The following is a 25578-nucleotide window of genomic DNA, read 5'->3' on the forward strand; positions in this document are numbered from 1 at the left end:
TACTGCATAACGAGGAGTATTATTGGTAACGTACCAGTCTTACATGTGTGTACATGACGAAGGCAGTAAACTGAAGTAAAGCTAATCAGTCCAACCGTGGATATCTAGAGTTTCTCAGTTTCTGTGTTTAACAGTTTATCAGTTTAATTTTTTACAAACAAGAAAGTGGGCGTGAACTACGAGCATGAAATTAGCTTTTTTTTTTTTTTTCCCTGTGAGAATTAAACAGATGGAAATCGGAGGAACTAAGGCGTGTGCATGGGGTCTTTACATCTCTCTGGTCAGAAGACGCTGCAGAGAGAGACCCATGATTTCTTTCTTTTTTTTTTTACTTTTACTTTTTTTCTGATACAATGGGGTGGTGTGTGTGACATTGCTTTGAGGTTTCAGTGACTGTGACCCCCCATCCTCGATTAACCTTAAACAATCCCCCCACCCCCACCCCCAACCCAACCACCCTTTCCAACACCCATATTCCTCCCGGGCGCTCATCGGGGAGATTACGCTTTACTCTCGTTGCCGTTCGCCTGGGGAGCCTCGTTGGGGACCGTCTTCACCTCGGCCGTGGCGTTCTTCACCTCCGTCTCGCCTTTGGCGTTATCATCCTTCACAGTTTTGCCGCTGTGGGGAGAGAGAAGTGAGGGAGAACCAGAAGGAGACAAGAAAAAAAAAAAACTCTGTTAACAGCGATCCACTAAGTCCCTCTCTCTCTCTCTCTCTCTCTCTCTCTCTCTCTCTCTCTCTCTCTCTCTCTCTCTCTCTCTCTCTCTCTGTCTCTCTCTCTCTCTCTCTCTCTCTCTGTCTCTGTCTCTCTCTCTCTCTCTCTCTCTCTCTCTCTCTCTCTCTCTCTCTCTCTCTCTGTCTCTCTGTCTCTCTCTCGGCTAAACTGTCTGCTCTGAGCTGCCTTTTGTGTCATTTTTCAAAGAAAGATGGGGAAGAAAAAACATGCAAGATGCTTTGAGGGAATTTGTTTTCCCTTCCTGGAACTGAATGCATTTCACACATAATGGGATCACGCTCACTATCCTAGCCAGACATCAAATAAGAGTACATGGATGTCACAGCTATTTTCGAGGAACAATGAGCGGCGATGTGGAATGAGACAGGGCCGGTACAGTAGGCACAATGCATGAAGGAATGAAAGACTGAGGCATAACCTACAACACAAACTACAATGCACAAGAGGATTACACGCCGTCTGGACTCGGCTGCAGCACAATGGGAATAGACTTTAAAGCCATTCTTCACTTAAGTCTAACATTGTCTGCTGTTAGCATATGTTCCCCCATTGGAATTGTATTGGAGCAATAAGCTGCTGCTGTTCTCGCTGCTGCTGCTTACGTTCGGAGAAAGTGGTGCAAAACAACACACTTTCACTGTGTGACGCACATCCACCCTCCTCTCCTGTCCTCTGCACGTGTTAACTCTCGAGTAGAGATTTGAATCAATACACTTCTGGTTGCTGCCGAACACATACAGGCTCTCGGAGGGTTTCACAAAGTCCGGGCAGGGACTGTCCTACATGCAGGATCCAGAAATACACCATGACCCCGACGTCAGGCGGAGAAACAGACCCAGTGTGTTCAGACGAGATGGGATCTTTGAAAACTTGGATTCTCTAATGTTTTAAAGTAAAATAATATGTGCATTGAAACGGTGACTTCTGAAAATGCTCATTACATCCCATGATAGTAAAATGTTATATTGATAGAAAATATAAAATCTGCCCTGACGGTGGGACCAGAGGGACGGCCATGGGCTTTTGAATGGAATTTCACATCACATTTGCTTGTGTATAAAGTTGAGACTTTTGCCTGATGGTGGAGCTAGAGGACAGATCACAGTGGGCTGGCTCATCCTCTGGGGAACAGGAATGCACCCAGTAGATTTCATTTCATTCAAAGAAAAATATTAGAGTGACTGAAGCTGTATGGTACCAAGTTACTGTGAACCTTTACTGGATATTTGATTCTAGGTCCTAGGTCCAAATTCCTGTGATGGGTTTTGCATAGAACACCATGTAAACCAGTTTCATCAACCAGTGGTGATTGGGGTTGATTTTCGGAGTCACGTAACCAATACTCTTTCTTGCTGCTCTAACTATCAGCCTTAAGTCAATAAACTCTACATCGTGAATGTTCGTTAAACTTCTAACTAATGAACTTTAACTTGGACATTATTCATGAACTATCCAGGCTATTGCCATAAAACAATTCAAAGTTCCACCAATTGAATTAAAATTGATTGAACCCTGTTTATAAAACACCTTTTGGAATGTGGTGTTTAGCAGCATCATAAAATGCACGTGTATATGTATAAGTATGAGTCTATAGTCAGTGAAATCTGTCTATAAAGTACATTTTGGGTCCTGAGGAGGAGCGGGTCACTCAGAAAAACCAATAAATCCACCAGAGGCATGAGCAGACTTCTCAGTGCCGGGATGTTGTGGAAGAATCATCACTTTAGATCAGAGGGAGAAGGAGACTTCAGCTCTGTCACAGAGTTATGAAGACAAATCCCTCCCATGACAAGTGTGGTTATATCAAGGTGATGCTGAGCTGACACGAGCTCTGCTTCCAACTAGCTCTCAACCCCCCATTCTTCATCACTGACATCTTCATCTCTGCCGGCCGTCCGAGGGAGGGAGGCTCGAGACGAAGGAGGGAGAGAGAGAGAGGGAGAGAGAGAACGAGGGAGCAGGAGAGGAGTAATTGTCAGCGAGCCTCTGTAATTCATCTTGTGTCTTAGCTCTCTCATTATCCTCACAGGCTGTTGGGAATCAGGAACATCTGCAAGCTCCTCGGGGCAAAATCCCCAAATAATAACCCTTTGTAGTTCCGGTGAAATAAAACAGGAATAAAAACAGAAAACCAGAGGTGTCTGAGAGGGATGCTGGGATTGTGTTGGGGCTTTTCACCATCTGCTATCACTTCATCAAAATTAAAAGAACGTGTTTAAATTACTTTCAAGTTCATTATTCTGAGTTTTTTTCTATTCTTTCAAGAAGCAAACAAGAATCTCCTTTTTTTTTTGTTGTGCAGCAGGACAGGAAGCTTTTTGAAACGTCTACTTTCTTGCCTTTGTTTAACGTCTTTCGTATTTGACAGCCTTAAGCACAACGATCCTTTAAAATGTTTCCAATATGCTACGATAGTCTACAAGAGGTCCTCATGTGACTACACCTGCAACGGGGATAAGGTGCGGATTAAATAAAATACATCATTCAACCGTCCCCACCATGATGCGGGAAGTGGTTGATCACAGAGACAGATATGAGTGAAAAAACGAAGAAGCTGATATGACAGGAAACGAACAAGCAGAGGGCGGAGGAGGTGGTGGTTGAAGACAAACATGCACTGGTGGCGTCCCACTGGAACATGTGGACAAATTCACCCTGAAATGTCCTGTCAGCGATCATACATCATACACCTTCGCTCATCCAGATCTTTTTTGTTTTGACTCAGAAGTTTATATTTTCCTGTGTTTTCCAGAACTTTTGCCTTGTGTCAATAAAAAGGTGGGTGTTTGTAAAAAAAAGAAATAAATAAACTATCACTGGAGAATCTGGGGCTTGTCAACAATCAAAGCTTCCTTTTCAAACTGCGACTAGATTTCCGTCTGCATTCATTCAGGTATAATGATGCCGCTCTCGGCAGACACACTGGATCTTCTCCCACAATATTTATCTATTGAGCAGTTGTGCCGAGCCCACACACAAACATATATTTACTGAGGGATCAGACAACAGTGTGGAAATCTAAAGGCAGCTGTGCAGAAGCACTGATGAAAAGGTCTGAGGGGCCGACATGTTTTCTTCTCATTTTCACGTTGTATGTGAAGATGAAAGAGGAAGACGAGTGTTTGCAGGTTTTCAGTTTGTGATTTTTGTGTTCAGGTAACGTTCAGGTCTCGATGTAAAATGAAAGGTCAATCTGCACGTTTTGGTAAATTAGAACCTGCCTGTTACTTACATATATTAATATTAATGTGTCTGACTGGTGGATGATTCTGCATGTGGGCGTCTGACACCAAAACCACTGCATTTACATTCCAGGGTGAATTTTCCTTTCGACACGGTTCATTGGGATGCCACGAGAATCGAGGGTGACAGGTGGAGGGATGTGAAAATGAAAGTGTTCATACTCATGTTGAGCTGTCGTGGTCGAGTCTGTGCACGGGGCATTGGGGGGGTCCTTGCTCGGGCCGTCTACCTGTAAGTCCTTACTGCTGTCGGGGGCTTTGACTGGCTCGCTCTGGCTCTGTGGGCCATCGGCGTTAGCGGAGGGCGAGCTGACTGCCTCTGAGGCGGCGGGTGTTGGGTTGGAGGAGGGGGGGACTTTAGGGGTGTCGCTCAGGTCGACCAGGGGCCCGACATCAGGCTGGGTGTTAGCTTTAAGAGAACCGGACTGGGCAACGGGGCTGTTTTTTGGAGGGGCGGCTTTGGTCGGGCTGGAGGCGCTGGTGGTTATCGTGGTGCTCTCGCTAGCAGGGCTGCTGTGTGCCGTGCTAAAGCTCTCGGTAACTGAGTTAGTGGCAGTGGCGGGGAGCAAGTTTGCCACCGGGGGGGTGGTGTCGGCAGCAGCGGCGGGCCTGTGTGGTGGGGGTGGGGGAGGGAGGGAGGAAGCAGAGAGCCACCAGAAAAGAAAGAAAAAAGGACAGTGAGAGAAATAAAGGGGGGTAGAGGGAGAGTGCACGTCATAAACAAGGCAGAGTGAGTGCTACAGTGCTGCAGGGAGAAAGAAAAATCTACACAATCGGAAGGTTAGCAACAGAATACTTGTGAGGGGGGGGGGGGCGAACAAAATAACACAACAATAAAGTACACAAAGAAAGCAGCACTTTCAGGAGTAGGAGGCTAAAATTAAAAAGGAGCCGGGAGAAGGTGGCGATCGTTGGTCCGACTCCATCTGAACGGGTTGAATTCAGACGGGATTTGACTTTGCTCAACTTTAAGTCAAAGAATCATCATCATGTAAAGTGGTTGTTTGATTGCAATTATAATATTTGTTGTTTTTTAAGAGAGTTAGAGTCTCAGCCTTAAAGGAAATGATTCAATATAACTGAATAGTCTGTTTGTTGGTTTGTTTGTTTGTGAATAAGAATATGTGAAAACTACTGAACGGATTTCCTCGAAACTTCGTGGAAGGATGGATCATCGGCCAAAAATGAACCCATTACATTTTGGGATGGAACAAGGAATAATCTTCCACTTTCTTTTGGAATAATTCATGGATCTTGATGAAAAGAATCAGGCATATATAGAGAAGTATTATCTATGAGTGTGTGTAATTTGGTGCAGCTTGTTTGAATTGAAGGGGACCGTTGGACCGTGGCGGAGGTGTGTGTATTTAAGATATGATATGAAGATATGAAGACCCGAGGCTATTGAATATTAACAGGTATTAATATGTCTTGTATTATACAGTATAAGCAGTTTTATGGTTTAATATATTCCACATCATACACAGAGATGGGATTTGCAAGTAAAATAGAATCAGTACTATCCTGACTTTACTTCTTTCTACTACTTCAAGGTTTACATTTGTACATGTTCACCAATCCAATGATTTTGGTCCTTGCAGAGATCTAAGTCTGTGTGAACCCTGTAGAATGTGGGCGTGGTTCTGGTTCCTGTTGGACTCACTCAGGTTCTGTCAGAGGCGTGGTCTCGTTGGGCTCTGTGGGAGCCCCCCCCTCTTGGTTCGGGCGGTTTTCTTCCTCCGTTCTCACCTCGACGATCGGCTCCTTGGACTCATCCTTCCTGTCGGTTGAAATGGAAACTGACAATTAGCGACTTCACACGCTCACTTTTCCTATTACTGTCAAACAGTGTCAGATCATAGACTCGTGTTCGGTCAAACAAGAAGCTCGTGTTATCGCACACTAACAGTGACACCTCTGTGCCCCCCCCCCACCCCACCCATGAGATATAAACAAATCTATTTAAAGAATCACTGGTGATCAGTAGCAACGCAAAACTGATTTGATTTGTTGCCGAGTAGAAACATGTAAACACACTGATTCACTCCTTTGAGCCGTCAAACGCTCTCTCATTCTTTCATTCCAGCGTGTGAACATCCTCCACCTGCATCCACCTGCAGGCTCTGATTGTAGCCCCCCCCCGGGGGCTCTTCTGTTATCGTCACGCCGCTCTGCGACTGAGCGGCGCTTTCAAGTGATCGCGAGCAGTGGCTGACATGTTTAGATCTGAGGCGAGATATCAACTCGGTGCACGTCACGGCTCGCTCTCAATAAATCTGTTTCATCCAAGCGGTTTGGTTTAAATATTTATTTTGTTGTGCTGCGTTCTGAAGCGCGTGATGACAGACGGCTCCGTGTGTTGAACTGAATCTCTGATCAAACAAAGGCCAAACATGCTAAAACATAATTTAAACACAAATAGACACTTACAGTGGTAATGTTAAATACAGCGCTGCATATTTTACTGTTCATATTCAACATGCACTTTAAAGATGTAATATGGCTTCAGGAAATGCAGCGTTTGAAATCTGGTCGTATACGAATCATCAGCCACAAACCTCCAACAAACACAACAACCCTACACATGATGCTCTGGTTCTGATAGTAGACATATAAGAGGACAGGAGGTTTTATCTTACCCTGAATTATTTTTGTTATCATAGAAAAAGATTTGCGCCTTAAACTAGTTTCATCTAAAAGCAGGAGGGAGAAGTGAGGGAGATAAAAGCTGCTCCACGTTAATATTTCTGCATCACCGTCAGTATCATCAAAATTATCTAGAAGAAATTGTGAAGGGGAAACTTTTTTTTCTCACAACACAAAACATGGTCAATCGTTGTGTTCCCGGTGAAAAATAAATCATCTTTATCTGCTTCCATTGTAGTTCAACATCTGGGGAAATAGGCTTGTTTGTCCCAAACCCTCAGTCAGAAAACTGATATTTCAAAGTAAAAGGTACACGATGTATTAACTTCTAACTCCCAGCACCGTTAGTGCAGACGCACATTCAGGATGTTATTATCTCACAGTTTTTCACTATATCCAAGAATCAGGAGAATCTCGACAGGACTTCTCGATGCTCGGTGCAATCTGTTGTTGGGCGAGAACAGTTCTAACAAACCTCTCCCTGTGTCGTATTATGACATTTCTATTTCTACAAGTTTATTAAATGTAAATTCTAAACTGATGAAGGTAGTTTTTCTGTGACTTCCAGCAAACCGGAACAAATCCAACAAATAAAAACGTTCTCATCAGACGCCGCTCTTTCAAACGGCTTATTTAAAGATTTGTATGTATTTTATTATATTCTTATTATCTGTTCACACTTCCAGCAGAAACAGAGGGACACCAGCATTAATTTGAAGTTTCTGTTCATCTGTATTTGCTCAACTTTGCTCTCCACCATCTCCTGAGAGTGAATATTTGTTCTGTGCATCATTTTAATTCAGCTTGTGATGATTCTCTCTGTGTTTGTCGCTGTGAGCCATGTTTTCACTGTGCACGGAGCAACATGATCTATTGATAATATAAATTATATTAATCACTGCAGCTTTAAACAATCACAATGTGTCCTACACAGTTGTGGGACGGACTTACGTGAATGCGGCCTTGCCCTCCTCGATGTCCTTGCTCTTGGCCCCGGGGCCGGCCTTCCCGCAGAAGTTCACAGCGATGCACATGAGGAGTCCGCACTTGTTGAGGAAGTAGCAGGTGACGTCGACGCCCACCAGCAGCAGGAAGAAGATGACGATGAGGATGCCCACGATGGCTCCGGTGCCGAGGCCCGAGACGCTGTCCGTGGCGTCTGGAGGACACGGACGGGGGAGAGGGGGGAGACACAAGCAAACCAGGCGAGAAAAAGAAAAGGGGGAGAGGAGTTGGAAAGAGGGTTTAACATGAAGGAAAGGGGGATAGAGAGAAAGTTAGGAGGAGAGAGGGAGAGAGATGATGAGGAATGCAGTCAAGCTTTTAATAAACTGCTTCAGGTTGTCAGGACCTCAAGTGTGTGGCTCTTTTCTCAGGGAATTTAGAGCATGTCAGCGCCACATGGGAACTAACAATCTAAACACAATAAAACCTTCATTTGTTCACTTTCATTATCACAACTTTACGTTTATTGTTGAAAGTGGACGTGGCCGACACACTTGAGACGTTCAATTTCACACACAAGTGCAGGATTTCATCTGACATCTACGGTTCTATATAAGTTTATTAAATAAGAGGAGGGTGATATTAGCACTTTTACTACATACAAACACATTTAATTAAATTTTTCGTCCTAAAAATTGTAATGCCAATGCGTAGCCCTTTGACCACTAACATGTCAGATATGACAAATATGTCTTCAGTGGTTGTTTTCGGGAATTTTTTCGCCGGAGAATCCCCACAGTAATTTGTCAAAGTCATTGTCTCCTCGAAATTATGGTTATAAACCAGTTTATGGCCTTTGTGGTTGGGGTGTTGTTGCAAATTAGTAGTTTATAAAAGTAATTTGTGGGAGACGGGGGGGTTACATCATCTGCAAAGTATGTGACAAACAATATATTCATAGACACTGGTGGTGGTGAAACTGCTTAGATGGTTAATCAAGTCATTTTTTAAATATTAAAAAGTCCAAAGAGTTATTTTATGTATGATTGATGTATTTCTTGAATATTAAATGTCAGATTTAACACTCTGAGCTATTTCACTTATTTGGAAACTTTGCGAAAGTCTTGCAAACATCCACTTTCTTACCCATGATGCTCAGAGGCAGACGACTGGAACAAACAGAACAATTAGCCACCAAGAAACGTAGCACAGAAAAAAAACTGGATTGTTTCTTTGACATTAACAGATGTCATGTGGCTCATTATCCAGCTTTTCAACTTCAGAACGTTCCAAATCAATTTCTCTCTCAGCTGCTCCCAGAAAAACATGAAGGTTAAACTGGTTTATCCGAGCAGCTGTTTATCTTCTTTTTTTTAATTTCCACTTTGAGGGGCAAAGTGCAAATGCAGGTTATTTTCCTCACACACGCATTATTCTACATAAACTAATGCACATTGCAGTTTATTGTCAGGATGGAATAAACAGGATTTGGGGGTCGATGGCGGTTTCAGGCTTTGCGGCTTTGCATTTCAAGAACGGCGTCTTCAGCGCTCATCGCTCGTTCAGGCATTTGATGAGATTATTTATAAATCCAGACTGATAATTGATCGCCAGACTTCCATCTTGGCGTGTGAGCTGTATGTGCATTTTAGCAGGAAAACAAACAAACAAACAAAAACCAGATCTATAGGATGTTTTGGTGACCTGGGTCAGGGTCTGAATTTCGATGAATGGTTCATTGCAGTCGATGAGAAACATGTTGATGTCTGATTTGACATCAAATGGGGTCAAAACACAAGCTACTTACCGAAATACTTCAAACAGGAAAGTACACAATGACTCACAGAGCTCAGTGGATGTGCATTAAAATGTGACCCTGACAAAGATGGTGCTGTAGAATCATCTCAGTAGAAGGAGCAGTAATATGTTTGCAACACGTCTGTGTCAGATTCATTAATGCTCTTTACATACTTAGTTTTTTGTTGTTGTGACTTGCACATGAGAAACCCGTTAAACGTTATATACCCATAGTCTGTATATGAAGATGGACGCCATGAAAAGGTGTCCCCCTGGTGTCTGCATGGCTGCTGTGTGCAATCATAAACACCACCTCCTCCAGGTTAGCAACTGGGACATGGACCAAACTCAAATGTCAAGAGTACACGTCGGTTACATTTTTCTAAAAGATGGATTAAAGAAATGAGCATTAGCATGTTCATATCTTGGCCCTTTCTGTGTTGTAATGTTAACTTTAACCCAACCTCAGGTTATTTACATCCCACCATCAATTTTTCATTGGTCCCGTTCATGTGACATATTTACCACCGACATAAAACTCCCCCGACTTTACAAGTTGACAAGCAGCGCCTGAACGCACCATTAAACTTGTGACTGACACGGACCCACAATCCTCTGGGGCTCTGAGGTGAGCACGGTGATCGTGGCCTTGCAGCACATGGCGTTTTTTAAAAAACCTCGTGGTTGCAGGATTTCACAATGAACGATAACGATTAGTTTTGTTTGTGTTTGCCTCTCTTGAATGACAGATTCATTTTTAAGTGAACACGCAGTCTAGACGTTTAATTTCAATTCAGCGTTTTATTTTGGCCTTTTTGTTGCAACGCAGTCCTTCATTTTCCCTGATGGCTGTAATCAGAGCAGCAGGAGGAGTGGGGCCAGCCGGGTGTATTTATACTCGGGTGACGAAAGTGAAGCAGTCAACACTTGTTTTTTCCCTCTGCCCGTTGCTTCATTTGCATTTTAACAGGAACAATAAATCATGTGGCGTGTTTTCAGGGCTCCGGGAGGGGGGTTGGTGTCGAGGGTGTTGTCACCGAGTGCTCACTGAGAGAGAACGCACAAATCTATGTGTCAGGATGGACTACACAAACATTTCTCTTTACAGGCCTGTCAGGTACAGTACTGAGCACCCCCACCCCCCCCCCCCTCCCCACAGGAGCGCTGATAACAGGGCGCATGTGATAAGCCTCAATTTCACTGGGAAACCACACAATCCCAGGAAAATCAATAAGTGGTTACTGTCCAGGCTGCACAGACGATCTGCCACATTCAACGCGGCGGCCCGCTGATGAAAGACCTTCATATTGGCAGTTAATTTACATTTCATTAGAACCCTGAGGGATGCTTCCAAACAGCCGCTGTTGACTAAGATGCGTAAGATAAACTAAACGCATGCAGACTTTCAGTTAACCTCTCAAAATCCACCTGATCCATTGATGGCTCTATTTTTTTTTTACTGGACTCATAATTGTCATTTTATCTTCATTCTCATTAAGTAAATCAGGATTTTAAATATGTTTAATATGTCAGGATGAACTTGAGGGAGAGGTGATGATTGGTGCGTGAATGAATCTGCTCATCAGGCTGCAGGTGGAGAGTTAAAGGTATTTCAGCACAGAGACGCAAAAACATAAGATTGTCCATGCAACAAAGTGCAGAGAGGAGAAGAAGGATCTGTAAATTGCACAGATCAAAAAAGCTCAACATTCACACTATAGAGGAGCAAATTGGCGTTCACCCATCTACAGAGGAAGAAGGGGGTGTGAGGACTCTTATCCTCGACACTGATCTGACTCGAGGTGTCGAACAGGCCACACACGTGTCAGAAAGGAGAAACTCTGACTCTAGGAGCTGCAGCATCATCTCACTGCTGCTCTGTATCACATCCTCTGTGTCTCTGTAACACACGAAGCGACTCTGACCTGTCGCAGACATGATCGTCACATTAAAGGATCACAACTGTCACTGAATCTGAGCCGGTACAATGATGATGGTTCCGCATTTTACACGACTCTAACTATACAAACTATGCACTGTATACAAATTCATTTGTATACAGTGTCATTTAATCACTGTGTGTCTTTAAGGTTAAAAATAAAGTAATTTACACTAACTACAATGATGGAATATATTATATATTTATTTAATCAGCTAAAATCGAGGTTATCGTATCTGTTTACCTGATTTGAATTCATTTCTTAGCATCCCGTCTTTAAAGCACTTTGAATAACGTTTGATCTGATTAAAGTGTGCCATATAAATAAGAGATTGACAGAAGAATCCAATCTGTGAGTCACTTCTCCATTTTCTCTCCACGTCATTATGGTGAAAAAAACATCTTTAATGTGCACATGTCAATAATGTACCTTGCAATTCCTATTTTAGATGGTTAACATCTGCAAATTATATCTCACTATTTCTAACTCTATATACTTTTTCTATTTCCATTATTTCTATACTCTGTTCTGTTTTCTTTGGGCATTGCCATAAAGTTTCTTCACTAATCCCCATGTGTGCGTCGGAGCTCGACCACAGTGTGGCGCTGCTCCACCAATAAAGACCACAGCCTTCAGCTTGTTTTTTTGGCACGAGGAAGCAGGAGTGATGCCGACAACTGATTCAGTCTCTGACTGATTAAGATCTCTGTCGAGTCTTCATGCAGGAGGAAGCGTGTGAGTGTGTGTGTAGTGTGTGTAGTGTGTGTGTAGTGCTGCAGACACTTAAATGAATATTTCAGTTACTAGAGAGGCAACAGGCATTAAAAACTGATGTGTATACTGGCCTGAAAAATATATATACTGCCAACTCATTTTCATAGAGCGTGAGGGGTGAAAAGTGGAGGCATTAGGAAAATGTTTTACTTATAGTTTTTAAAATATATTCATATACTGAATTGAATATGCAGTGAGACGATAGTGAGACAGAGATGATAAATTGAGCCTTTTCCTGATTGTTTTATGCCTTTTGATTCAGTCAGAATTAGAATCTGAAATGTGATCATTTGAAAAACAAGCACAACATGAAGTTTTCTACAATAATTGGTGAAGTTGTTGAAATGACAAAGATAAAGGACACAAGAGAGAGAGGAAGAACTTTTGTAGATTATAGATGCAAAATAAATTGTCTCTTAATTTCCCTAAATTTCTGCTGATTCCATCGTAACTTCTATCCAAGTGTAAAATAGCCCTGAAAAGACTTTGAGACGCCGCTGTGCATCTCATTTATCGCATCCAGCTGACAGACTAAAAAACGTTGCAGCTCCTCTGGTGCTCTGCATGCAGAGGGGGGGACTGCACCATTCGCCTCGGGGGGGAAGAGGAATATTCTGTTTATATGCAGCGCAGGTCTGATGCAAACATTTATACAAAGCTTCTGATTAGTAGAAATGAAAAGCACTTAGCTCTGATCAGCGGCGGCATTACTCACTGAGCACTGATGAACACCGGGAGGGACCGACGGGTGACAAAGAGCACCTCGGGGGGGTTGTAAACTCTTATTATCTGTGTGACAGAGCCTAGTGGAGATGGAGCGGCGCTGCCAGGGGTAATAAAGCGAAGGAATACGAGTCTGGCTTTTGATCCCGGCCCGGGAAATAAGGAAGGTTAGAAGGTCACGGCTGAGAGATGAAAACTGCACAGAAGAAACTATCACAAGAAAAAATATATATATATCTACGGGTACTTTATCTTTGTCTGTCTCTTCATTCCTCTTTGGGTAAACAGGTCATTCTACCTTCAGGTGTGTGAGGTCGAAGTGAGAGAGCGAGTTGCACAGTGCTTCCACATCCTGTGCCATGTGCAAAGAGCCTCTCGAGCCTCCTTCACCTCGGCCCCTGCTCTGAAGGGCCCCCTCAAAGTTTACACATCAGGCGGAGGGACCTTTGACATTTGCTTATTTTGGAAGTGAAGTGCACTTTGCACTTCTGCTCTTCAAGTAGACAACATCGCCGATAACTGACAACAAGTACAACCTCTTCTTCTTTGTGAACAACAGAACCACGTTGTATTTCAACACGTCGGGGAAATTCAAGAGCTGCCCTCGGATGTTAACATCTGCACCGAGCCATTCGGAGAAACTCGTAGCTGTGATTCTAAATAAAGTCGTATTAAGTGGTTTAAAAACACATCGTGTTTGGTGCTTGGCCTTTAAATAAATCTACAGTATCGATCACATGATGTTTTCATTATCACTAAAAAGAGAGAAATCACCATCTGTCTGATTACTTGAAATGTATCAATGCTTTATTGATTCTCTCACATTGAAGCGATCATGTCTGAATGAAGGTGACGTGAGGTGAGTGTTGCCTTCCTCCACACCCCTACTGGTTAATGGCTGTAACTGCAATTCAAAAGTTTGGATTTAATGTTCTAGCGTTACATTTTAGAAGCATGTCCAGCGTTCCTTTGTTTTAGAAAATCACCACTTTCTTTAAAAAGTAAAATAATCTTGACTAGAATTTAGATTTCAGTTTTAAAAGAAATTGTTCACGTGCTGTAGAATTGCGAAGCCTCTTCTCGACAGACTCTGTTTAACCATTTGCTGGGTTTTTCCCTCAGAATGCAACCTGCGTCTTCTTCTTCAGTTCGGCTGTCGCCAGGATTCTAACCTTCTAATGGCCGTCTGTGTTTAACAGTCACGTGTGAGCGGTGGTGTAATGCAACACTGAATGCAGAATACAGACGCTGTGTGAAGGCTGCAGAGGAAAGACAGAAGCTAAACTTGGCCACCACTTTAAAACAGCTAAAAAGCTATTACTCAGTGAAACATTTTAATAAAGACTACATTTTTATGGAATTTCACTGTTCAATGTACTTACAAAAATGTCTCAGAGAATTAAAATAAATGTCACATAATTGAAAATGAATTATTTTTAATGTTTTTAACAGCTGTTGCACGTCAGCGTTGTCTTTTTTTTTTAGACATTTCTCTGCTTCCAGGTAAAAAGAGAACAATGAACCGTCAAAATAACAGCTGATTTCTTGCGTTTCTCAGTGTGAAAAGAGTATGTACACGGTCACAAAAACATGATTAGTTTCTCTGCACAACCTTCGGAACCTCTCTCTTCTGACAAGGCGGTTACATAACAATGTATTTGAACGTGAGCATAATATGTAATATTGACGAGTAATAAAGTCTCCTGAAAAAAACGAGTACTCTGACCATAATCAATACTACATTTCTCTGCAAATGTTTTTCCCTCCGCATCTTTGTCCAGCAGGATTTCTCAAGCTTGTATCCCCCCCCCCTCCCCAAAAACACAAAAAACATAATAAAACAGAAATTAGGCACGGCATTTGCACTCAACGCTTGAGTTACCACATTCATAATGCTCGACTGGGGGAAGTTGGAAGCAGCTGCATAAGCACATTCATGAACACCGGATCATGCCTCGTGTCGGCTCTCATGCACTTGTCATGCTTGTATGTCGTCCGTGACATAAGATCAGAATGGCGTGTGTCTGTTTGTTAGGCAATAAATTCCAAAATAAAAGTCTCTTTGCGATTGCCGTTCCTGGTTAGGACACCGTGGACACGTGATTAAACGGTGTCGGGTAATTATTTTTTGATTTTATCTCCCCTCTTGAGATCACATTAAGGCATTATGAATGTGCTAACTGTATCTAAAACAAAGCAGCAACACTCTGTTCACACTGTATCTCAGAGGAAGCACCCATGTCCGTCGTGTAACGATGACAAAACCCTCTAAACGTGTCCCTCTCTGGATCTATTCATTGTGTAGACATGAACAAAAAAAAATTATATGAAAACGAATATTAACAGAGTCTAAACCCCCAGAAGTTGAGAATAATACAAGTACTGAGCACCCTGTAATAACATCATGAAACCAATATCGCAACTCTTCGTCCAAGGACGCTGGAAGGAGGGGTGCTGAGGGGGCTGCAGCAGCCCCTACAGGCCAGGGGCTGTAACTACAAGGCAAAACCTTTAACGACACAAATCAATAAGAGATTTAATCTTCTACACAACTATTTTGATGGTAGCATAGAAGTAGGCCTAACAAATTCAATTTAATGTTTTCATCTGTGCCGTGTGGACGTGCTAATCAAGCAGTGGTTGACCCGTTAAGGCTAAAAATGTAAATGGTTATTTTCTCTGGGAGCTTGACTTCCAGATGTTGCACCAATTGTTTCTGGGTGTCCCCTCCACAGCAAAAAAATCATGGTACGCCATTTTATTTATAATATTTGATTTCAGAATATTCTGTGTATTTTCTGTTCGGCCTGATGCACAAATGTAGAATGTGGCCCAAATAACGTTAGCGTGAGCTGAGAGGATCACAGATTTTAGTGGCCGCCTGTTGTCGTGTAAAATCTCCTAAAACTGGTATAAAATGTTGCGGGCCATTCAAATTAACAGTAAAAACCAATGAATGCATTATATATTCTCTCAGCACCCTCAACTCTGAGTCACCTCCAGCGTCCCTGTCTTCATCGTTTTTTTTAATCTTGTGTGTGGCTGCACAAGGGTCAAAAAGGCATAGAAAGCAAAGGGGTCCGGGCCCAAAGATTTCACCGGCTCAGACTATCCTCTTTCTCCTTGAACAAAATCAGTTTATGAGAGCCAGTGCACAGTGAGCATGGACAGCAGGAGAGCTGCCAGACTGGACGTCACACACTGGCAACCGAGGGTAGCTGAGGTTATCGATCAACAATACACACATACATACATTTTTGGAGTGAGAGGCACAGCAATAAGGTGTGACAAGAAAACCAAAATAATACCAAAGGCACAAACAGAGAAAGGAATTCGTGTGTATGACAATGTCATGGTCCACAGGTGCCCAAGAAGATCACACATGAAGACAGGAAGAGGACGAGGAGGAAAGAGGAAGCAGGAGAAAAGAGGGGAAAGAGGGAGAGAGATAGAAAAATAGGTCAGAAATACAGAAATACAAGTCTGAAAAGGCTATTAGAGACTCAACCGAGGAATACAAAAACAAAGGAAATCCAAGTTAGAGGATCAAAGCAAAAAAGAAAGTCGTAGCATGTTAGTAGCACGGCAAATGACACACGGTGCGTGGCAGGCATGGGTGGAAGGTCACAGAAATGAAGGTAATGGGGGATGACAGGAGAAAGGAGGACGTTTTTCAGACACGCGCCGTGGTCCGGCCTCCGCGGTCGAACGTTTCATGTAAACAAGGGGAGCTCGGGAATCAGTCATGGCGCCGGTCACCGGCAGAGTTTAGAGATAGATGACAACCTGGATGCGAGTGCACATCCACAACGAGTCAAGCTATTCTCTCTGGTTTGTAATGACCAGTGGTGTAATGAAAGGTCAATGCAAGTGCGTGCTTACTTGCCACCGACGTGTAAACCTGATCCAAAGGCCTCATTAACTCTCCCACCAGCTCATTACTGTGGACACAGTAGGATGTTTAAGATTTTGTTATGTGAGGTTTTTTTTGGAAGCTGGAGCCAAAGCCTGGAATACCGACTTGTACAAAAAAATGTATAATTTCAATTTCCAATTAGCAGCTCCCCCAATAAGCCTGTGGAGTAATGACGCCGCCGCGGCATCAGATACTGACCTGCTGTGCAAACGCAGGAGCATCACAGAGACGTGTTCATACAGAGGAATTAGTTGATTTTTTTGTAAAATACTTTCAGCGACTTTGCAGACACACTCATCAGAGATGTTTCCTCATTACGCTTATCAAAGAGTAATCTGAGCGTCATTATGTTTCTATCAAAACACACTTGATGTCGCAAATCGCCGGAATATAAATGACCTTTCCTAAGGAAACGAGGTTGGAGGAAACAAGAAATTGGCGAAAAGACACACGTTGAATAAAGATGGAGTCCAAAGAGTGTGGCAGCGGTTTTGTGGTAAATAGAGAGGAAACTATTATTTCGATGGGTTTTCTTCATTTGTAGAAGAACAATATTCCCAGTGGAGACACTTCTTCAGCTGCTGTTACACCACTGGTCATGACAGGGAGAACGCAAAACCATGCAAAACCACACAGCCAAAAACAGAAGCTGGTTATGAGGGGGGGGTCAAGTAAATGACATGGATGATCTCATGTTATTCAGAAAAAACTGCAGAGAGTTAATGGCTGTTTTTTCAGTCGTTTTAATCCAACGTCAACCTTAGCTGGGGAGATTTGGATGGATCAGCTCTCGACACCTGCCACGTTTTGTGTCATGTTCACTTTCAACGATTCTGTTTGCAAGATAATTGTGATGTTTTTCATTCTCCCCCACAGCTGGGCAGCATTTTTTACTTCATGCAAGTCTGAGGCGTGTAAATGCTGCACAGCTGAATCTGCAGGGTGAGGAAATGACACCGAGCCAATTGAAATAAAGGTTTTGGACACAACAGATTCAACTGATCTTATTTTCCTAAGTAGCTTAAAGCAACACTATGCAACATTTTCACCTTAAAATAGGTTTATTTCCCATTTTTCTTGCACTATTGCTGAGCTGGTACAATCTGACTGATAGCTGCAGCTTCAATTGTGAGAATCAGGTCCAGCAGGTTGAAGAGTTGAACTGTAGAGCGGTTAAAAAGACTCAGAAGTCATTAAAAACCAGAGTTTATCTCCAATATTCAGCAGGAGACTTTTAAAAATATGAAGAATTCTAACGAGAGTTTGGTGGATTTGTTCTCTTCGGGTTCAGGGAGCCTGGGATCATGGGTAATATCTGCCGTTCAGTGAGCGGGGCTTTGCAGCCAGAAAGTTACATAGTGTTGCTTTAACACTGTTTTCAGAGACTCTAAAATGCTTTCAATTCACTTTGATCGATATGTTTCTTTGGCGTTCTGCTGCCTGAGCAAGTATTTGGAAAAATGAAAAAGGAGGAAAACAAGCAGACAGATTGAAACTCAACCTCGAATCAACGCTGCATTCACAACGTGCGTCACTGCGCCGATTTGGCGGATTGGAGCCAGTATAATTGTTTACAACGGAGCAGCTGTTTTAGGGCCGACGTTACCGAAAACAGCTGTGAAACCTCAAATCAAATGCAGATGTTGGAGCTAAAAATAAACCTCAGCAATTTCCCAGGTGCATCGAAGTGAGGAGAAAACAAACGGCAGCAACTTGGAAGAAATATCCCCAAATAATACTGAATAAAAAAAAAGCACTAAATGAAAGTATTTATGGGAATCAAAGGAGGACTGACTTGGACGAAGCTCATGTGAACTTCAGCTCTGGTTGAATAATGAGTGATCCAAACCTCCCACTGCTATGTGGCTGTAGCCCAGCAAGCGAAAAACAGAAAATAACTGGTTTCTTTATGTGCCATGCACTGGCAGCCAATGCCTTTTTTAAGGGTCTCCGGTAAACAACAGACAAAATTAATCCAGCTGGAAGTGGCACCATGCAGAGAGAGTACGGGCTGCGTCCCCGCCGAACCAGACCACAAACACACACACACACGCACACATAGTGCATGTTGTGGTCGGTCAGACCCCTGAACCGTGAGACCCCAATAAAACCAGGGGGTGGAAGAGAAAGATAGAGGCAGAGAGACGATAGAAAAATAAAAAACAATGAGGGGAAACAATGAGTGAGACAAACAGGGAGTTAGAAAAATACTATTTGTAAAGTTAACGCTTAATACTAATACTATACTAAATCTTCCTATTTACTATAAATTAAGTTTGAATTTTGAAAAACTTAAATGATAAAATCCTAATTAAACTATCGGTTTTATTCAATTTTCAGGAAAAGGTTTAGTGACGTTACAAATCAAGTGAGAAGTAGGGGTCACTTCTTTTTCTTTCTGTGGAGTCGCCCTCTAATGGTCATTTGTGAGAATACAGCTTTCCGGCATTGGCTTCACTTTCCAGACCCAGAAGCTGAAGATGTCTTTTCTATATTTTTTCTTATTGTCAACAGGAAGTCAGATTGTGTTTGTCTGGTTCTTCTGTGGCTCTAATCCCCAAACTGTTGAGGTTGTAAATGTTTAGCAACAAGTACAAAAAAAACAAACACATGTACTTTCCTTTTTTAAAAAGGCGACAACTAATCTGTGGAAAACAGCTGGGTGCTGCAGTGTTTAGCATGAATTATTCAAACAGGAGTAAAGAGAGCTGGTTTTTTGTTGAGGACTATTTTCAGCCGCAGATTAGTTTTGGGATTTAGGGCTATTATCATGGTATTGTGAGAATTACCAGCTTCATTTATTTTTCTGTCGTTTTTCTCAGTTATTGTAAGTGTAGTTTATTCTAGGGTTTCCGTGCCCTGGAAACACACATGTGATGTACTTGTTGAGCAAATGAGCCTTTCTGAAATGTCTCATTTATAAAACTTTGTCCGACACATGCAGATATGAAATCTGTGCTTTCTCAGGCATATGCAACTCTTCATGGTCTTTAAATGAAGTATTATGGGTCAGTGCTTTGTTTTAAAGACACAAGATAAAGTAAACAACATGTTATTCCACTTGTATTAAATAATAATTCATTCTTACTTGTTGTGTCTGACATTCAGGATACTTATTTTATATATTTAAGTCATTTTACAGATTCTTCTATGTTCACTCAATTTGAAAGGAAACACGGTTGAGAGCGATTGAGATCTCGTTTGTGCAGAAAGGAAACTGAAGGTGAGGATGGAGGAGAGGGGAACACTTTATATATTAAAGCACACTTATTCATTATTACACTTCCTGCCGGGTGCTGGAGAACAAAAGCCCCAGTGGTTCTGTTTTGATTTCGTTTCATTACCAGTACTTTATTCTAAACTAAAAGAAAATTAAACCTCTTGAGTGCTCCATTATTAAAGGAGACACTTGTACCGACTTTGTTCTTGTACCACAGAGTGGGAATAGAGGATCTCAATAGACCTCCGTGTTGTGTCCAACATGTAACTCTTCACTGAAGAAGACGAGGTGTTGATTGTTGTAGGTGTGAGCTTCAATGGACTGAGTGTGAAGTGTGGAGAGGAGGCTACAATACAATAAGGAACCAGTTTGGCTAGTAGTGAATTAGTTATGAGCAAGACCTCATTTTAGAATATATTCTAAGTTATAAAGATTTTATTTAGAGTTATTTGGATGTTATTGACAGTTGCTGTTTTGTCTTTTGTTGCGTAAGAATATATTTGTTAAGTGTATTCAGGGATTCTACATTATCAGGCCCATACAAAGTAGTATGGTTTTCCAATATATATGAAAAATTATTTCCAAACTGACTATCAATAACAAGTTATTAGGAGGTTATTCTCTGGTTTAATGTCCTATTGGTTGAAGAATATAGTTGTGCAGAATACAACATTAATAAGCAACTAGTCAATGGTGAAAACATAATAAAAAGTGTGACAGAGGAAAGACAGGATGAGACAGAGAGAAAAACCTATTTCCTAATGGAAGATAAAAAAGAGATGAATCCACCTCTTCCATGGGTCTGGCATAGTGCGACGGGGAGGCAGCCCAAGTTAAAACGTGCACCTCACACACAGCAACAGAACAAAGACGGACCGTGACCACCTGAGTAGTGTTTGGTGTCGACTGGACAAAATGCTCCGGGTCTGACTGGTTTCTGCTCTGACTGAACCTGGAGCAGTGGAAACCTGCTTGAAGAAGCTGAGTGACGAGCAGAATGAGTTTTATCTAAAAACACAGCAACTCCGCCGCTGCTCCTCATATGGATGCTTTATAGCTGTTGTTGAGCTAGTGCACACTGGTATCTTGGATTTTGTGAAGTGAGCACAAGTTTAAATGCGAATAAAGGATGTTGTGCTAGTAAAAAAACTGAAATGTATTTCTCCAATAGGAAAAGGAGAGACACAGGTGCTGTATCTGCTATGAACACATGTGCACTTTCCTCTGAATGTGTTGTTAAAAGTGTGTTCAAGTTTTTTAAGAGCTGCTGAGAGTCGAGAGTTTCCACCCTTTATTGCAGGATTATGCAGAAACTACTGGACAGACACAATAAAACTTTTTGGAAGGATGTGTGATGGATCAGGGAAGATTCCCCTAAACTTTGGCGACAATCTGGATCAGCAAGCAGATCAAGATTTTTTTAAATGTCTAAACATCTGTCATATTAAAGGTTCAGTGTGTAGAATTTAGTGACATCTAGTGGTGAAGTTGCATGTTGCAGCTGAACACCCCTCACCTCACCCTCCACTTCCAAACATGAAAGAGAACCTGTGGTAGCCTTCAGTTGTCATAAAAACTCAAAAGACGTTTAGTTTGTCCAGTTTGGGCTACTGTAAAAAACATGGCTGCCTCCGTAGAGAGGACCCACTCCTGAAGTAAATATAAAGTATTCAAATATAAAGTATTTAAATATAAAGGGCCCAGTCTAGGGTAAAGAAAACAAAAATTCTTACAATTTCTGCCAATAGATTCCTTTTACCTAACTCTACACACTGAACCTTTAAGGGGACTGATATCGAAATTGATATAATGAGTGTGTGCATTTTGTTTTTATTGTTTTTGGACTGTTGTGCAGGGAGGTGTTGTTCCTGCAGCTCATTCGCTATAATTCAATCCTTTCATGCAGGATAAATATCTTCAAAACATCGTATGCATTCCAGAGTTTATGCTCATTTCACAAGGTCCAATGCGTCTGCACTGCTTCTGTGTAGCATCTATCATTGTAGGGCTTTTTACAGTCCTGGGGAGGTGCATCATGTCTTTCCACTTAGTTACCCACTGCACTGTTATGTCCAGTAAAAGCAAAGCACCTGTCCCACACACCAGAGACAGATGACTCATGTCAGACCCTGGAGCCAGTAATCTGTGAATTAGCACCCAGTACAAGCCTCTCTGGTCACGGTGGGAGTCTTTGTTCACTGTGGCTGATGTGTGCGGATGCTCAGGGTGGGATTATGGGAGTTTGTACCTGGGACGGTGGTGGGCTCTGTGGTTGTCCTGAAGGCGAGGGTGGCAGGCTCGGACTTGCCCTGCTGGTTTTCCGCCACCACGTGCACCTCGTAGTCTGTGTTCCAGTCCAGGCCGCTCAGCACCACGTACTCGCTGACGTTGGGGAGGCGGATCTCTGGTTTCCAGTCAGATGCGTGTTTCTGAGGGAAGGGACGCAGGGGCAAACATTAAATCTTGGTCACAAAGTGAGATTGGGGTCATTCAAACAGAAGCGGAGTAATATTTCAAGAGTGACCCCGTTTTTCAAGCTGTTTTCCCAAGATAAAAGAAGGGAGATGATAACCGAACATACTACATGGTTTACAATGTAATATAAAGTTCCTCGTGTTTCACCAGAGACTTTGTAGCATCCGTCTAGGACAAGGAAAAACTATGTAATGTTTATAGAAGATGCCAGTTTTCTAGTAACTAATATAAATTTGAGTAACTTTGACTGGTCGTGCAATAATCTACGATATCGTATTAGGGTTAGATATGGTTCATTTTGGTCAAATCTAAATCGGTGAAACTTTTTTGGGGGTAAACACAACTTCACTGTTTCATGTGAAGGAAATAAAGTTCCTCAAGCATTTAAGGGAAGGTACATTTCACTAGACTAGAGGATCAATATCGATGTCATTTCATTCTTTGCATTTTCAGTAACCCCCAACAACTCCAGAGCTGAAATCCACACGATGTGCAGAGTATTTCTAGAAACACAACATGACAACAATGTGCAAAACAATCCTAAAAAACAAGTCGTTAAAAGCTGCACATTGTTTTCATGCTGAGGTTCACTGGGGACAAAGCTTTCCCCCCAACACAAGGTTTGTGTCTTTGTGTGTAATCGGACACAGTTTGTCTGTATTCACTGGTGAGGAGCCAGTGTGTAATCACGACTCGCTGGTTGGTGCGTGGACACTAATCCTTTCTGTTGACAACGTCCCCGATGAAAACTATTCCTTCCAAATTGGTAGGAGAGGAAAAAAAAAGCAACGGTTATGGTGAAGTAAAAACTTTACTGTTGTTCAGAAGTAAGAGTCAGTCGGGGATTCGAAGGGGCAAATTGTAAAGGGAACTGGAATCCATGCAAGGTGCCTTAATGTGCTCTGGAGTTGTTGACAGCTGCATTTTATGACCCGCGTTGCTTTTATAAAAATGGTAAGAACAAAAAAAAACATTGCAAAGTGGAACCAGGTTACCTCCTTGCCGGGAATACTCACAGCCTTGTATCTGACCAGGTAGTGCTTGATGGGTAAACCGCCATCGTCCTGTTTGATCCAGTTGACCTTAAGGGAATTGCCCCTGTTCTGGACGTTGAGCTCTAGTATGGGAGCACTGGGTTCCCCTACACAGAACAAAACCAAGAAGTCATGGTGAGTAGACATTAATGCAGATGTTGCGACGACATGTGTTTGCAGTCTAAAACCTAACCTGTCCAACCTTCCTCCTGCGTACAACTGTGCTTCTGTCGTCAGGATCCACTAAAACCCTTTTTTTCCAATCTGTGACAAGCAGAGCAAGCGGAGGACAGTGCAGATGTGGAGGTGGCCTCACTCACCGTGTGATCAAATAGTTTTTCATGCCTCCATGTGGTTCTTTTCCGAAGCCATTAAAGGATAAGAACAACAAGCGTCTCAAATCCAAAGCCGACCGTTCTCTCTAGCGCAGCGTGTGTGACCACATGTTGACTGATCGCACACTCCACGATAATATATAATAATAATACTATATCGGTTCATGTTCTCGTCGAATAACAGCATGTTTATGGGATAAATATTTCCACATTTGGCTTTTCAAGTGATATTCCACCCACATCTGTCTTTGGATCATCAATCTCTCGCCACCTGCAGGGTTGAGCGGTGGCTGTAACAGGTTTAGAGTTTCAAGGACTCAGATGCGAGTCGTGCGTTCGGCTACAAATATAAATGTTTGCAATAGTCTGAAGGAACAAATGGACGACGGAGAAGCTGCGAGAGGAGAAATCTGGTCGTGAAAACTACTGAGATCCTTTAAAACCAGCTCACGAGCATCAGTCTTCTCTTCTAACGTCTAAATGTAATCTGTGTCATGTTCCCCGACGAGGACCTTTGGTGGTCGTGTGAATTATGACCGTTTTATCTGCAGAGGAAACTTGGAAATGCTGCGATGTTGTTGAAGAAAAAAAAAGAAACCAGGTCAGGGTTGATGAATGGGTCTGAACGTGTTTGACTTTGACATTGGAGATGGATGTTTGTTGCCTGTTTTCCTGCCAACAGCGGTTTCCCTTTGACCAGAGTTGTGTTTGTGCTCCGATTTGACTCTGACAGATCAAGAAACTGTCAAATTAGAGGAGACATGTTTCTTTTTTTTTTTCTCGTGGGTCCAAAAGGTTTTTTTTATTCATGTAAAGGTCTGCAAAGAAAAGGGAGCTCGTCTCCTCCACAGGAAAAACTCCTGAAAGACCTCGTCTACGCAAAATATGTCTCCTTTATTATTCTTCTGTTATGGTGTTTTGTCAGATTAGCTGATGAACGATCAACTCATCAACGAGCTCCTCAAGCGTGAGAGAGTATTTGATAAGCAAAGACAGATTTTGGATGGACCCCTCCTTTTAGGGCAGCTCGGAGGAGGGGGGGGTGAGCGGCTCACTGGCTGAGGTGGTGTTCTCCTTGAGGCCCCTCATTATCTGCTCTGTCCTCCTGAGTAATGGCTGCTGGGTCACTGGATAATGAGCTTGTAGGCCTTGATTGGACATGTTACTCTATTACTTTTAATAACATTTACACAGTCTGGTGGGAGGGAGATTCTGGGCGTTTTTGTTTGTGTAGAGATGTTGGACTTTACAGCCGCTGAACAGACAGGAAGGGAGGACGTACAGGCCACAGTCATCAATTATGCACATACACAGTTAGCCTTGGTACATGGTTATTAAACTGATTATCTCCTGAATTTGCAAACAATCTCAACAGCCCCACAAGCAGAAAAACAGAAAAAAGCATGTACACTTTATTCTGTGTGTTATTTAACTACCTCCGCCAAAAAGGTTAGTTTGTTTTTTGGTTGGTTTGGATGGTAACGCAAAAACTACTTCACAGATTCCCACGTAACTTGGTGGCAGGATGTGGTGTGAGTCCGGGAAGAAGACATTATATTTTGGTGCGGATCCAGATCAGGGGGAAGATCCAGGAATTTTCTTTAACATTTTCCTTGATTTCTCAGACAATAATTCATGGATCTTGATGAAGGAAATCAGGCGTGTTTAGGAGACTGATATTTATGAGTCTGTTTGGTGCAAATCCAAATAAAAATCGAGATCCAGAGAATTTAAAAACGTGGTTTCACAAGGGGGCTGTTGAATGGGCCTTGGCGGAGGTTTGCACAAGTAA

General features: G+C 42.4%; 1 protein-coding gene across 18 annotated transcripts in view; it reads right to left on the reverse strand.

Annotated features, from left to right (window-relative positions):
* Nucleotides 1–461: 461 nt before the first annotated feature.
* Nucleotides 462–25578, reverse strand: part of ncam1a (neural cell adhesion molecule 1a) — a 229650-nt gene continuing 204533 nt past the window's right edge. For 9 of the 18 annotated variants that reach the window (XM_047343366.1, XM_035177825.2, XM_047343358.1 and 6 more), the window contains 6 exons: nucleotides 23434–23558; nucleotides 22191–22371; nucleotides 7579–7786; nucleotides 5645–5761; nucleotides 4144–4590; nucleotides 462–621 (listed from right to left, as the gene is read on the reverse strand). In XM_047343366.1, coding sequence (XP_047199322.1) covers nucleotides 501–621; nucleotides 4144–4590; nucleotides 5645–5761; nucleotides 7579–7786; nucleotides 22191–22371; nucleotides 23434–23558 — 1199 coding nt within the window. In that variant the 3' untranslated portion in view covers nucleotides 462–500. Of the gene's footprint in view, nucleotides 622–4143; nucleotides 4591–5644; nucleotides 5762–7578; nucleotides 7787–14184; nucleotides 16025–22190; nucleotides 22372–23433; nucleotides 23559–25578 lie in introns of those variants that run through there. The other 9 variants (XM_047343367.1, XM_047343368.1, XM_047343361.1 and 6 more) reach the window with 2 other exon arrangements.

This window comes from Hippoglossus stenolepis, chromosome 15, assembly GCF_022539355.2.
Source record: "Hippoglossus stenolepis isolate QCI-W04-F060 chromosome 15, HSTE1.2, whole genome shotgun sequence".
Lineage (NCBI taxonomy): Eukaryota > Metazoa > Chordata > Actinopteri > Pleuronectiformes > Pleuronectidae > Hippoglossus > Hippoglossus stenolepis.